Source organism: Mirounga leonina, unplaced genomic scaffold (genome assembly GCF_011800145.1).
Source record: "Mirounga leonina isolate KUSES-001 unplaced genomic scaffold, KU_Mleo_1.0 Mir_201, whole genome shotgun sequence".
Lineage (NCBI taxonomy): Eukaryota > Metazoa > Chordata > Mammalia > Carnivora > Phocidae > Mirounga > Mirounga leonina.
In genome coordinates this window covers 3,286,676-3,302,556 of record NW_023270504.1, presented here as the reverse complement: position 1 = coordinate 3,302,556, position 15,881 = coordinate 3,286,676, and the positions used below count along the sequence as shown (strand labels likewise).

At 37.3% G+C, this 15,881-nt stretch overlaps 1 protein-coding gene across 1 annotated transcript in view; it reads left to right on the top strand.

Moving 5' to 3' along the window:
- The first annotated feature begins 6,377 nt into the window (after positions 1–6,377).
- FGD4 (FYVE, RhoGEF and PH domain containing 4) overlaps positions 6,378–15,881 on the top strand; it is a 135,440-nt gene continuing 125,936 nt past the window's right edge. The window contains exon 1 of the mRNA XM_035027933.1: positions 6,378–6,781. Coding sequence (XP_034883824.1) covers positions 6,772–6,781 — 10 coding nt within the window. The 5' untranslated portion in view covers positions 6,378–6,771. The remainder of the gene's footprint in view (positions 6,782–15,881) is intronic.

Genomic DNA, 15,881 nt, shown 5'->3' with positions numbered 1-15,881 from the left:
GCTGTTTCGATTGGTGAGAGAGGACAAAACAGCCGGAAGAAGTGGCCTCTGATTTTGTCTATTTACCCGAATCATGTATTAGGTTTGCTCATATAGGTTAGTAAATGGCTTCCTGAATTTGTCAAGCACTTATGTTAGTAGATTTTTCCCTATTCAAATTGGAGTTCTATTAAAAAAAAATCAAACAGTGCTTTATTACAATAGTGATTCAAGAGTTTAAATACAACTTGTAGCTTTAAAATTGAATGAATCTGACTGGTGTTAAATCTTTGACCTTTAGTTCCTATTTTTAGCTTAGAATCGAACATTTGAATAGTTTTGGTTTTGGTTATACTTTATCTTGATAGTACTGATAAGATGTTAAACATAAAATAACTTGAATATTTTTTCTTTAATTTGATCAGTTATAAAAATGTTTGGGGCAGCACTAGTTTCCCTTACTTTTAGTTTTTACTCTCCTACATCTAAGTAGTTTTCAAGCTGACTAATAATGCACTTCCTCCTTTTTCTCCCCCTCCTCTCCTTGGTTCTTCTATTTGTTTTTTCTTCTTTATTCTCCCCATACAATGCCCAGTCTAATGCAGTGACCTCTTCAGGAGTGAGATTATGGATAGTGTGGATAAGATGACCATGATACATGTGTTTGATTCTGTGGAAGAATCCTTCTAGCTACCAGTGTCCAACTTCTCTAGCATGATAATCATGACCAACAGTTTAGAAAATGATGCCCATGCTCTTGGTTTTCAGAAATTGTCTTCCTCTGATTCTCCACCAATTATAATTCCATTTGCTTTGGGATATCCTAGGTAGTCATCAGTCCATTAAGCAATTATTGTGTGTGAACTGATAAAGCATTCTAGGAGACACAGAGGTAAGCAGGAAATAGTCACTGTTAATTGTTCCTTAGTCTCCAGTCCAGATCCTTCTTTCTCAGTCAGATTTGAAAGCTGGGCATGGTTTTTTGAAGATGTGGATCATACGCTTATAGAACGTTGATGGTCTCTCAATTATTTTCGTACTCTCCTACCTTCGCAAGTATACTTCACAATTATACTCATCATGAATAGGACCTTACCTGTTTCAGGGTTTGTACAACCTACTGTGGTCTCACTATTTTGAACTCCAGTTGTTAAGAATGTATTCTTGTGTATATTTTTAAGTTGTTCATTTCCCTTGGGTAGGTACATAACTTCCTAATTACAGGTATTTTCACAGAATTCTCATTTCTGGGCTAACTAATTTTATTCTCTTCAAAATTTTCTTGTTTCTCACTTCCCTGCAGCTTTCATAGATTGTCCAAATAGTTATATACATTTACTATTCAACAGAATTTTTTCCACTTGACCTGCCCTCTATAGATATCTAAGCAGCAACATTCAAAAAGCATTATTTTCTATCACTTTTCAAAAATAAAATCCCTAAAATATTGTAGGACTTGGAACAGACCTTTGCAAGTACTTAATTTAGAGCCCTCGTCTTGCACTATTATTGCACATGTAATGCACGGCTTTGATACATAGGAAAAATAAAATCAAGAAAGGGAAGAAGTGCTACCTATAATGGGAAGGTATGTACTCCATCCTTTAAACTTCCAATGTGTCCTGTGTACTGTTTTAATTGCAGAATTACCTGTAGTGCCCTTTTATTTCTTTGTAAATGATGGGAAGCCAGTCTTTCAGCAAAATCTGCTTATTTGCCCCAAATGAATATACTTGTGTTTGTGTGATTCTTGATTTTTAACTTTTAGTTAGCCCAGATCACTTTGATTTTCAGAACCTGTTTAGACTATTGCTTTTTATTTTGGTGGCATTTATAAGCTATTTCTAGGTTATTGTGTTGCCTTTAAAAGATATACCCGTGAAAACTACAAAGTGCTGATGAAAGAAATAAAAATCTAAATAAATGGAGACACATACTGTGTTCTTGGATTGGATTACTCTCAATACAATGAAGATGACTGTTCTCTCAAATTGATGTATAGGTTTCACAACATTCCTCTTAAAATTCTAGCAAGATTTTTTATAGGTATAGATAAGATTATTCTAAAATTTACATGGAAAGGCAAAGTAACCAAAACAGCTAAAAAACAGTTTTGAAAAAAGAAGCATAATGTGGGGAGAATCGTTCTAATTTTAAGACGTGATGTAGCTACAGTAACCAAGACTATGGTATTACCAGAGGGATAGACAAATAGGTCAGTGTAACAGAATTGAGAACCCAGAATTAGCCCCACACAAGTGGAGCCAAATGATTCTTGACAAAGGTGCAAATAGAGTGTACCTCTTCAACAAATGGTGTTAGAGCAATTGGATATTTATGGACCCCCCCCCGAAAATGAACTTCCGCCTAAACCTTAGACTATATCCACAAATTAACTCAAAATAGGTCAATTTAAATGTAAAGCATAAAACTGTAAAACTTTTTAAAGAAAGCCTAGGAGGAAATCTTCTAGACCTAGAACTTACCAAAAAGTTCTTAGCCATGACACCAAAAGCATAAAAACCATAAAAAAAAAATACTGATAAATGGGACTTCATCAAAGTTTAAATCTTTTGGCTGTGTGACTGTTAAAAGGGCAAAAAGACAAATGATAGACTGGAAGAAAATATCTAAGAACCCTATATTTGACAAAGGACTCTACTTAGAATATATAAAGAACTCTCAAAACTGAACAGTATAAAAAAAAGAAAGAAAGAAAGGAAAACCCTAACAACCTAATTAGAAAATGGGCAAACACCATGAGGATATACAGGTAACAAATGAAAATAAGCACATGTGGACACTCATCATACAATCTAGCAGTCATACTTCTGAACATTCATCCCAGGGAAATGAAAACTTAGATCCACACTAAGCCTGTACACGAATGTTCATAGCAGTTTTATTCGTAATTGTCAAAAACTGTTTAACAATGTAATGTTCATTAACATGTGAATGGCTGAACTCATTGTGGTACAACCACACCATGGAATTCTACTCAGCAACAGAAAAGGAACGGACTGTTGATACATGCAAGCACTTGAAAGGTCTCAAGAGCATTATGCTGAGTGAAAAAAGCCAATCTGAGAGTCACGGTCACATACTGTGTGATTCCACTTATAGAGTGTTCCTGTAAATGACAACATGATAGAGAACAGAGTAGTGGATGCAGGGGTTAGGGACAGTGAAGAGAAAGGTGTTCATGACTAGAAATGGGTTGCATGAGGGAGCTCTTAGTGATGCTGAAATCCTTCAGTATCGTGATTGTGATTGTGCTTACACAGGTCTATACAAGTGATAAAGTGGCATAGAACTAAACACATTGTGCCAATGTCAATTTCCTGGTTTTGATATTGTACTATAGTTATAGAATATGATGTAATCATTAGGGGAAACTGGACCTCTCTGTACTATTTTTGCAATTTCCTGGAGTCTATAATTAATTCAAAATAAAAATTAAAAAAGGCACCCAGACCTAAGACCTATGCTGTCCTATGCTGGTTGTTTTTAAAATTTAAATTAACTAAAATAAAATTAATTTTAGCTCCCTGGTCACACAAGCCATGTTGCAAGTGCTCATGTCACTACCTTAATATTGCACAAATACAGAACATTTCCATCACCATAGAAATTTAATTGACAGTGCTGGTTTAGACCAGCTCAACAGTGCCGAGTTACCATATGCATGGATACCAACACATTTCTTAGTGCAGTGTCTTAAATTTATAAATCAAAAGATAATGGTCTGTACCAATAAAATTTAAATAGAAGAAATGGATTTAACATGACACTTTTTGAAAGTATCGTACTTCTCGAGGCTATATCCCATATTTTAATAAGAAAAGGAAATGAAATTTGCATCATGTTTGAAATAGGAGTAAGGTTTTTTCCTTATCTGCCAAAGCAGTTGTAGTTTCTTTCCATAATCACAATACAGAATATATAGGAAATGGGCAAATAGAGGGGAGGGACAAGTTAGGGGAAAGAGATCAGCAAAAGTAGTATTTTAAATATCCCATGCTTCTTGTTATTTTTTGTTTCTTAATGACCAGCCTACCAATAGTAGCTTACCATTGCAGAGGAAGCGTGGTTTAGCAACCAGACCTTAGACCAGAGTTATATTTCTGACTCAAAGTGGCCTTGAGAAAATGACAGATGTACTCTTCTCATTCTCATAACCCAAGGGCAAACTAAGCTAAAACTGACTATTGCTTGGGTGGACTAAGGGGTGAGTTATACAAAAGGAGGATCATTTGTCAAACTATTGGCTTACAAGTAGATTAAATACAAAGTTTTGAGGAGTTTGGTTATGAAAAGGTCACATGGAGTAGAAAGCAGAAGTTTCCCAGGTATAAACCATTTCAGTTTCTGAGTTTGGGGTTAAATACAAGAAAACTCAGGGTGAAAGTTTTTCTTCTCACATCCAAGGTTAGTAACTTCGAGAAAGCTTTGGGAGACTAAGCAGGCATTTTGGATTTTAGAGACCAGGTTTTGAAGTTGAACAGTGCATGGTTTGAAGTGCAGCCCTGCCACTTAGTCTTTGAGAAAGCTGCCTAACTTGACTTCTCACTTTCACCATCTGTAAAATGAGGCTATAACGACCCCTCTTTGTCAGGGTTCTCATGAGAAGAACACGTAAGTATACAGCTGTAGTTACTGATAATTTTATCAAGACATGGAACAGAATGATGGTGTTAGGAACAGATAAATAGCTTTGTTATTTTCCTTTTCTAAAGATTTATTTTTAGATAAATATTTAATGTTTTCGGAGGTAGGGTACTAATTTTACCTTTGTAACAGATTGGTTAATATCATGGTTTCTAAAGCCATTCTCAAATTTAATTAATGTATATAGTGTGACTAAACTGACCAAATCACTTGATTTGAAGCCAAGACAGATGAATCTGTTCTTATAAGATGTAGTAGACCAAAATATATAAGCAGCAAACTGAAAAAAAAAAAAACCCCACACATTTATGAGAGAATTGTTATTTCAGTGTAATTTTTGCGACCTGTTTCTACAGCTATAGCCACATAGTATCTGAATGAACAGTGATGAAGAGGCTTAATTAATTATAGACATATAAAAATCTATACTATACAGGGTCAAATTATCAGAAAATATTTTATATGAATTTTCTTTTTCTTTGCTTACCACATGCTAAAACAGTGAAAAAGAGGTCAAGAACCAGAGCCAACATACTCATTAGGATCCTTCTGGCCCTGGTACACTGTAGTGGAGGAGGACAGTTGCAGTTTTAGCCAATAGTTTACTGGCATGTGGTCAGTTTGAAGGGAACCAAAAATGCTGACATCCTCATTTGACTTCATCACTGAAGCCTGAGTATATACTCCAGCGCTTCCTGTGTAAAACCGACCCTGACTCTACAGAGGACACCCCAGCCCTGGGCTGATCTGGGTGGGGATGGTGGCTTGGATTGGTGAAGCCCTCAGCTAGTTGGTATCCACACTCTGTGAACATGTCCTGTCTCTTTACTATACCTTTCATTTCATAGAGCTTAGCTTTCAAAGCTGATAATGACATTCATTTGATAGCAAGAGATTGTTGCAGGTGGGTTGCTAGCTCTTAAAATCACCACTCCTTGAAAGTATTCTACTGGATAACAGCATGTTTAAGAACTAATTTAGAAATATAATGCTATGGAAATTATACTGAAAAAAATCTATCAGAAGATCTGGATTGTATATAGCTTGTCTCCCTAATATATCAGTATGGCTACATCTACTTTGACACCCGTGGCCTCAGTTTTCTCACCCATACAATGGGAGGATTTCTAAATTTCTAAGACTTCATGATTTTAGTGAGTTTCTCCAAGTAGTTTCCTCCATACTTGTTTGGTTCATAAGCTACATTAAGTGCTTTTTCTGTCCATCAAAATTTCCTCATGTATTGTCAAGTTCTTTAAGGTAATATACTATTTTCAATTTGTCATTCTTTCAGAGACATAGTAATTTGAAGAAGTGATATAGCAAAAGTGAACTGACTCTCAGTATTAGAGTTTGATTCTGACAACATCTGAATATCACATGAAAGGGAAATTAGCATTTGGATTGTTATGTAAATGCTAAATTAACATGATGATAAACTATTAGGTGTTTTGAGAAGTCTGTGATTTATTAACTAAAGCATTGACTTTAATCAGTAATTTTCTCTGATTCATGGCAAGGATGAGAAATTTGCTTATTGGTACCTCTCCTCCTTTAAAATCCTGTTGTTTTTATGAAGTTATTTGGCATTGTTAGGTAGCCCAGGAAGGAAATAGAAGGCCTTTTGCTCAGGAAACGGAGAGCATAAACACTATTTCACTGTGTTTTGCTCTTCAACATTTCCTAGGACTTTATGATGAACATGAAAAAAATCCTAAGACCCTTTAAAACCTATTTTTAAAGGATAGTTTGTTATAAATCTAAAGGCTGTAACTGCAGTAAAATCACATGCCATTGGCCCCATCCTTCCCATTCTACCCCAGTATCGTAGAGCTCTCACTGCATTTTGAAATACCTTCATGGAATTTTGAAATGCTCTACTTGCGTAGATCTTTGAGGCTGCATCAGTGCTAGAAGAGTTATGAAACCTAGCTCTGCACTTCCCATTAGTTAGTTCTTCACCATGTCAGACAGAAGATGTGTGCGTGTCTGGTGTCTAAATACAGACCTGTAGGTTTTACCCATAAATCATAGATCCAAGTAATTCTTCCACACGCAAGAGATAAGTATGATTAATCAGAAGAGTAAAAGGCACTGCTGGATGTTGTTGGAAAAAAATCCTTTATGGGGGTCTGTGAGTATTGTTATTTTTGCAATTTCTATTTCTGAAATATCTCAGGTTAAAAACATTTGAAACTTTTGAATATACAAAGTATATGAGGAGATGAAGTAACTGGTATTAGTCTTTTTTGATTACTACTAAAAGATAAGTAATTTCTGTCACTATTGAAATTATGGCTCTTGTTTAGAATGGTTTTGTGGTGTGGTTTTAGCATGAAGGTGTACTTTGTCTTCTTTTCATGGTCCCTGTAGGGTACCTTGAGGTGATGCCTTTCTCGCTGGGATGCGTAGCATAGCAGTGTCCCCAGGAGTGGTGAACATGAGCTGTGCTTTCAGTGAAACTGTTGACCCTTTTTATCTGACACTTTTTATTATAACCTCTTGCCATCTATTTCTAATAACCATTTCTTCCTTCCTTCTGTTTCTAATACATAAAAGCTATACTTTAGTCAATTTCTTAGAACTTATTTGTGTATTTAATATTCTCTTAGTCATCAGTTATTTGGGGATAAAATTCCCTCTACTTCTAAAACATGAGCAAGGTACATTGGTCATGTGCAAGTTCAAGGATTTCTTGAAATTACATACTAGAATCTGAATTCTAGTTGGCTAGATACTCTATCATTGTGGCTGAATAATGTTCTCATGGTCTTTGGTATTTAACTGAAAAGCCACTGAATGTCTTTATTCAGAAAAACAATTTTAAACAGATTATTCTTGGTTAGTAAGAAAGAAAATAAACATCAAGGTGTAACTAACATTTTGATGTGTGTTTCCTCTTTGTTCTGTGAAGTTGAGGTCCTATTTTATGTGGATGTTTTTTAATCATGCTTCTCCCTTCCCATGTAACATTAAATTATTTTTTGTTACTAAAAATTCTTAGTAAAAATTCAATAGCTGTATGGTTCTGTTAAAAGGGTAGTACTTTAGGGCGCCTGGGTGGCTCAGGAGTTAAGCGTCTGCCTTGGGCTCAGGTCATGATCTCAGGGTCCTGGGATGGGGCTCCCTGCTCAGCGGGAAGCCTGCTTCTCCCTCTCCCACTCCCCCTGCTTGTGTTCCCTCTCTCGCCGTTTCTCTGTCAAATAAATAAATAAAATCTTAAAAAAAAAAAAAAGGTAGTACTTTAATTTAGCTAACATATCCTCTATTATTAGATATTTAAAATTTTTCAAGATTTTGGATTAAAAGTAACTGAGAATACCATCATTTTAAATTAAAAGACTATCTTGCAAAGTGCAGGAATTGAATTGCATTTTGCAATTGAATTGCACTTGCAAACATTGAATTAGGATTTTAAACAAATGTGTTGGGTGCCATGTTGGTTTAAACTTACGGATCTCACATTTTTTTAAACTTTTGCTTCTGTGTGGCAGACAGCCTGGGTGCTAGCTGTTTTTCAAATGTGGATGACATTGCTTTCTTTAGAGAGACAAACAGAAGTGGAATCTGTAGAACTTTTGCAAATAAATGGATCATTGAGGAAAACTGAAAGAGGACTTCCCTAACAAGGTTGATTCTTCTGTGCACGTCATATGATTGGATAACTAGATCCATGCAACAAAATAAATCAAGCATGGGCTCTGAAAACATGGTGCCTGGAAAAACACAGATTCATAAGGCTTTGGCCAAAGTTTTTCTTTGTTTCGACTAGGTTAGAAATGGCCTGGGATTCTCCCAGTAATTCAGCCAGAGAAGAAAGAAAAAGCTTCTTGTTCTTCAATCCCTTTGTACAGAGCCCCTATGTCACTGACTTGCACCAAGATGGAGTACTGACCTTTCTAGTGGAATGAATGGAACTGAATTTAGAGTTACTTTGAATTACTCATAAATTCTTAAAAGTATCTTCTTTTTAAAACTTGATAGGCCTAATGATAAATTTTAATAGAATAGAACTAGCTAGGATAATAGGCATATACAGTCAGATACCAAATTTTGGAGCCTGACTCTTCAAGGAACTATTTTGGATCAGGAAATTTGATTTCAAGACTTTAGGAGACTTATTTTTTTTCTTTGCCCTGCCTCCGCCTTCTCCTTCCTAGTTTAGATGGCAATATAAGTTAATATCCTGACTTTTCTTTATAAGTGAGTAAAAATTTTGCTGAATATGTATTATACATAGAAATAGTCATTTCTCCTAATATTTATTATAACTTTAAAATTTAGAATCTGGTTGCTATTAAATACCAGATCTTACACACACACACACACACTTTACATTAAAAAGAAGTCAAAGTGAGATTTATTGTAGGACTTCTGTGTTTTATTCTTTAACGACAAGTATGAATAGATTTATTTTTAAGACTAAAGGAGGCTCAGGGTTAGGCTGAAAACCACAGTAGTACTAAGGGATGTTTTGTCCCATTTTCATTCTGTTGCTTTTCAGGCATCCTAACCTGCATATGCTTCTCTTTATAAAGTGTGTGCATACAGTGTGCATGGAGTTTTAAGGATCAACTTTGTAACTGAACCAGTTGGACTCCTGTCCAGTTTATGCACTTATTGGCATTTCTCCTGCCCATTTGTTTAATCTTTCCAACTCATTTGATCCTCTGACATTAGAGCTGACAGCTGCAATTGCATATGGGTTCATAAAGTAGCTGAGTAATAAAATGCCGTGACCTGGTTCTTGTGTAGTTTTACCAATGACTGAGTTGGCAACTTAGAAATGCTGCAGATTGGTTTGGCAGGTCCGGTGGCACATCTTCTTGTGAAGAAGAAAGTTTATGTATAAAGAAGTCTGGTATTGATCCTGAGGGATAGAAGTTCCATCTCTTAAATCCTAGACTTATTGTTTACTGAGCACCTATTAGACATAGTGCTTTGTGTTATATGCACATGACTTTAAATCCTCAGAAAAATCTTGTAAGACAGGTGATATGACCCTATTTTTCAGATGGAGAAAGCAGGGTTATGAGGTTATATACTCATATCTACATATTTGATATTACATTAAGTAGAACTGAAATTCATGTCCAGAATCATTGGTTTCCAAAGCTTGTGGCCAATCCATTACACACTGTAGCAGTAATTTTGTTCATTGTGAAGAGTTTTTATTTCCATTTTGCCATTGATGGACGTTGATCATTATGCTGAATGGTGCTATGAACATTTCGTACATGTCTTTTGGTGGCATTATTGGGTCAAGGGGTATGTGTATATCTCAAGCATAGACCATGTTTTCTATTTCATTTCATCTCACTAGTATAGTGCTCTATACACATTGTAGGAAAGGGTAGAGAATTTACCAGTCATGAAAAGGTTTTTATTAATGGAATGGCAGCCACTGGGGTACGCATCACTGCAGGGGAAGGAAAAGGAACTGGCTTTGCATTGTTGGGTGGGAGCAGTGTATGTGTTTTTTCGAGGCAATGTCTTCCTAGCTGCACTTTCCCCATAAATTTCTTTACACTGAAAATTATGGAGGTTTGGATTACAGTTCTCACTGGATTGAAAGTAAGTATCAGGGAATCATTCACTGAGAACATAGTTCTTTAGCTGCACTCTCCGATGGGTTCTATATGTGCTCGATAAACCTACATGTTCACCATAATGGGGAACTTTTTCCTCCTTACTTGTTTCATTGGTTTCTAATTTGATTTTTAAGTACAGAGTAAGAAAGCACTCCACGAAAGATATTTTGGTTCTGGCCATGATGGAATAATTGGTATTGGAATACTTTTCTGCCATAAAAAACTATAAAACTGGAAAAATATGTGCAGCTTTATATGCTTATATTAGAAGTTTTAGAATCAGTGAAGGTAAATAAAAGGAAAGGCGTAATAAACATAAAAATAAAAAATATGCAGTAGAGAACAGACAATAGAGAAAATAGAACAAAATGTTCCTTTGAAATAATAAGATTGATAAATCCCTGTTGAGACTGATCAAGAATAAAAAACAATTTCAGTGTCAGGATTCTTACAGATATTAAAAGGCTAATAAGTGCTTATTATGAGCAACTTAGATGAAAAAGACAGATGTCTTTTTTTTTTTTTTAAGATTTTTTATTTATTTATTCATGAGAGACAGAGAGAAACAGAGGGAGAAGCAGGCTCCCAAGGAGCGGGAAGCCCAATGCAGGACTCGATCCCAGGACGCTGGGATCATGACCTGAGCCGAAGATAGACGCTCAACCATCTGAGCCACCCAGGCGCCCGACAGATGTCTTTGAAAGACAAACTAAGGGGGCACCTGGGTTGGCTCAGTCAGTTAAGCAGCCAACTCTTGATTTTGGCTCAGATCATGATCTCAAGGTCCTGGGATTGAGCCCTGTGTTGGGTTCCTTGCTCAGCCAGGAGTCTGCTTGAGATTCTCTCTCCTTCCGCCCTTCCCCCCCCACTCTTACACTCAATCTCTCTCTCTCTCTCTAAAAAGATCTTTTAAAAAAAATGGAAATTAGAAAATACTTGGAAAAAAAAAAAGGAAAGACAAACTGAGGAAAAAAAATTGGGAAGAAATAGAAATTTGAGTAGTCATACAATCTACTAAAGAAATTTAATTGGCAATTCAGAATTTTCTACAAAGAATTCCATTATGTTGCTGGACACAGGAACCACTGTGTTAGGCTGTGAGGTCTGTGAGGGCAAGGAATAACTTTTAAACCTCTTTATTATCTGCATGTGACATAACATTCTTGGTAAATGTTTGTTAAATAGAATTGTCTGGATGACATGGTACTAAGTAGAGAAATTTCTTCCCTTGAGAAACCTGACAATTTTTTTACCTTTCTTTGGTAAGGAATCTTGGATCTTCTAGTTCATTTCAGAAAATGTATACACCCTACTGAAATGAAAGCACTTTAATTTCTTGTGTTTGTGAAACTCTATGATTAGAAAGGCCTCAGGGTTTCCTTGGTTGAACATATAAATCATGTTGGGTGTAAGTGTGGGCTGTATTGCTCCCAGACATGGTACTTTAACCTAAAACCATAAATCTTGCAGTCTTATGAGTTAAACCAAAAGTAACATTGATCCTCTCCTTAGCAATGGCAATTCGGGTTGGGGTGGGGGAGGGGGGATTGTGGGAGGGCAATGTGTATGTGTTTCCTGACATTACAGTTCTGTTGAACACGGTGTTGCCCATTTTTTAAAAAATACTTTATTTATTTATTTTGGTGGGGAGGGGCAGGGAGAGACGGAGAGAGAGAATCAGCGTGGAGCCCCATCTGGGGCTCAGTCTCATGACCCTGAGATCATGACCCAAGCAGAAATCAAGAGTCAGAGGCTTAACCTACTGAGCCACCCAGGTGCCCCTATGTTGCCCATTTGTAAAGAAAGAATCAAATTGTAGCACACTCCAGTTGCTGCTAAAAATTCATGAGTTTGATCTTGCATGAGGCATTATTCAGCTAACAGTTGAAAATCCTGCAAAGTGAACAGCATTTAGGAGGCTATTAGAAACCTTACTAGGGCGCCTGGGTGGCTCAGTTGGTTAAGCGACTGCCTTCGGCTCAGGTCACGATCCTGGAGTCCCGGGATCGAGTCCTGCATCGGGCTCCCTGCTCGGCAGGGAGTCTGCTTCTCCCTCTGACCCTCCTCCCTCTCATGCTCTCTGTCTCAAATAAATAAATAAAATCTTTAAAAAAAAAAAAAAAAGAAAGAAACCTTACTAGAAAGTCAGATAGCGACTCTGCACAATAAATTAGCTTAACCTGCAGAAGAAAATGGTACAGCAGCTGAAAATAAGTCTCCTTTGTATTGGGTGGCAACTCTTCTTGGGTGGAAAGTTTTGTTTATTTGAAGAAACTTGAAATGACTGTACTGATATTTATTGGACTGTTATAGAAGTTATGTTCCTTAACAATACCAACCACTACAACATGTTAAATAGCTTAATTACATATCAAAGTCACCTTTTTCTTTTTAGATTTTATTTGAGAGAGGGAGCTCATGGGGCAGGGGGGTGGGGAGGGAGAGAGAGAATCTCCAGCAGACTCTGCACAGAGCCTGACATGGGGCTCGATCCCACCACCCTGGGATCATGACCTGAGCTGAAATCAAGAGTCGGAAACCACTAACTGAGCCGCCCAGGTGCCCCACAAAGTCACCTTTTAAACCCCTTCTACCCTGACATAATTAAGAAAAAACGAAGCAAACTCTTCTTTTGGAATGATTTCATAAAATTTCTTACAGAGCACAATGTTTAAAAAAATCCTAATCCTGATGCATATTATGCAAAAGTTTTAAAGGAAATGCATCAAAATATTGATCATGATTATATCTACATGATTACTTTATAGGCGATTTTAATTTTCTTTCTGTAATTTCTTAATTTGTAAAAACACATTACTTTGTAGCCATTAAGATATTTTTGTTTAGTAGAAATATTTGCAAGAGTTAACTAAAAGTGGAGATTTTCTCAGTGAGCATAGCAGTTAATATTAGTTGTACTTTGGGGGTGGAGGAAGCTGGCTGGCTCAGTCACTAGAGCATGTGACACTTTCTTTTTTTTAAGATTTTACTTATTTATTTGGGAGAGAGAGAGAGCATGAGTGGGGAGGGGCAGAGGGAGAAGCAGAGGGAGAAGCAAACTCCCCACTGAGCAGGAAGCCTGGCACAGGGCCTGATCCCAGGACCCTGGGATCATGACCTGAGCTGAAGGCAGAAGCTTAACTGACTGAGCCACCCAGGCACCCAGAGCATGTGCCTCTTGATCTCAAGGTGGAGCCTACTTAAAAAAAAAAAAAAAATTGTACTTCTTACTGAAATATACTTACAAACATGTTAATATAGTGCGTATCTGAAGTTGGTATAGTTTTTAATAAAGGTAAAGCAGGATATATAATACACTGTTTTTGTAAAAATAAAACATTTGTGATACATACATCTGTATAGGTATATGCATATGCAGAAAAGAGTTTAGAATAAGTACTCTAAAACAATAATTAGGGGTTATCTCTGGGTAGTGGGAGTAAGCTGCTTAATTGCCTTTTATTTCTCTCTTTTTTTTTTTTTGCAGCAAACATGCATTACTAATCATAAAGGTTTTTTAAAAACTCAAGCCTGGGAGTTAGCATTTCTTCTAGCTTTAGAAGAGATAAAAAGCTGGTTCTGCCCTAAGCGGAGGCAGTCCTGCTCTCCAGTGACAAGGCAGTGAAGGTGGGAGACAAATGAAGAGAATATAACTGGAGGCTTAGGAACTGACCAGCTACTTTCGACTCCCAGATTGGCTGACTCCACTGTTTTCAAGAGGAAAACCCCATAGTGTGATCCCATTGGAATAGGGTTAGGATTTAGATGACTGCCAGGTTTAGGTTATGAGGTAAAGCCTGGGTCATAGCCGGGGAACATGGAGATCTGGTGTCAGAGTCACCAGTCACTGTCCAGCCACCCTGTAGGAGAGCAAAGAAATAGGAAAGTGCCAAAAGAAAGTTTAAAAAATTTCACTTGAATTACAGTTTTGCTAAGGCAGACATCTCTTTTTCACTTTTCCCTCAGAAAGCATCTAGAATATTAGTGACCTCCATAGGATCCTTATTATCTCCTGGGCTGCCAGCCATCTTCCCTTTGAGCCCTATTCTCTAGTCCTGGACAAAGTATGGTATCCTGATGAGTCAGGTTCATTAGTCCTGCACACAGGCTTCCTGCCTGCTTGTTCAAGACTAGTGAGCATACCTGCTCAACTTGCTTCAGAAAGTTGTTACCTATTTCCACTTCCATTCGCTCAGATGTGCCAGTGACCTGGTTCCATGGTCACTTCCCACATAGGTTACAGTGGTGTAGCCCACGCTTACATTGTCGTCATTCAGTCCCTACCATTTTTTATTCTTTTCGTTTGTTCTTGCAACAAAGATTTAAGGAGCACCTGCTTTGGACCAGGTGTTATGGATTCCTTAGTAAACAAAACAAAGCTCCCTTACTCATGGAGTTTACCTTCTAGGATAGGAGCCAGGAAAAAAAATGAGTGGGGAAAGAACAACATTTAATGTTGGGCAGTGATAAATGCTATTAAGTAACAAAGAGACCAAGGTGTTGGGATAGGTAGAAAGTCAAAAGAGATGGGGTTGTGAGAAAGCCAAGAGCCACCTGAAGAAGTGGCATCTAAGTGTAGACTTGTATGAAGTGTGTTATGGAAGCAAGAGGAAAATTCGTGGAAATGTTCTAGGCAGAGGGAACTGCAAGCGCAGAGGATCTGAAACAGGAATGAGGTTTGGCATTAGAACGTGGTAAGGAAGTATTTAAATTCCTATACAACTGTTCAGCAGACTAGCTTATGAGGGCTGGTAAGGTCTTTGAACCCCCTCCAGCGATATACTCGGTAAGATATCATTTACCTTGTTTTCTTACGTAGAGAGATGAAAAACTTCTAGTCTGTTAATGGGTTTCCATGTTTGAGCTGATAACTACATATTTTGCCATTGAGTTGGTGTATAATAACCAAACACATTGACTTGTGACGTATTTTATGAATGTTTTTTCAGTGAACATTTATTGACTTTACCTGATTGATGGGATGTGACTGAGGAGGGAGAAGGTGGAGAAGGACAGTCAGATGTACACGGGGAAGTGCAGGGATATGGGAACTGAACAGTGACCTGTGGATTGGGCAACTGGAATGTCCCTGCTCCTCTTGATGGGAGCAGGGTCAGGTGCGTGTTGGTCAGACAGAGATGAGCTGAGGAAAAGGCAGTTGGCCGTAGAGTTCCCACCTTTTGAGAAGTGTGAATGAGAAAGAAAGGAACAAGACTAGATAGCTTGACAGAGAAAATGGAGCTCAGAGGGGTTTTGTTTTTTATTTTAAAAGGAACTTCAGTGTTTTGTGTTTTTTTTTTTAATGACAGGAAATCATTCTTTGCTATTCTTGGCTCACAGAGTAAACAGTTGTTTGTGTGTGTATGTGTCCCATCACCATATTTTTAAATCCGTGTAAAACTTCTTACAGCTGCATAGTTTTCCAGGTATTCAAAGAGAGTTCACCTATGTGATCTTGATCTTCTTGAGAGGAAGGTACCAAATATTATGCCTAAGTTTCTTAGATGCAAGTCTCAAAGCTCAGATTGTAGCTCAGAAGTCACCCAACTACTAAGTATTGGGGCAAGAAGTTGAATCAGTCTCTCCCGTCTTGCCCAGAGTTCGGCAGTCTATATTCACAGCATTAACTAACCATGATTTGCG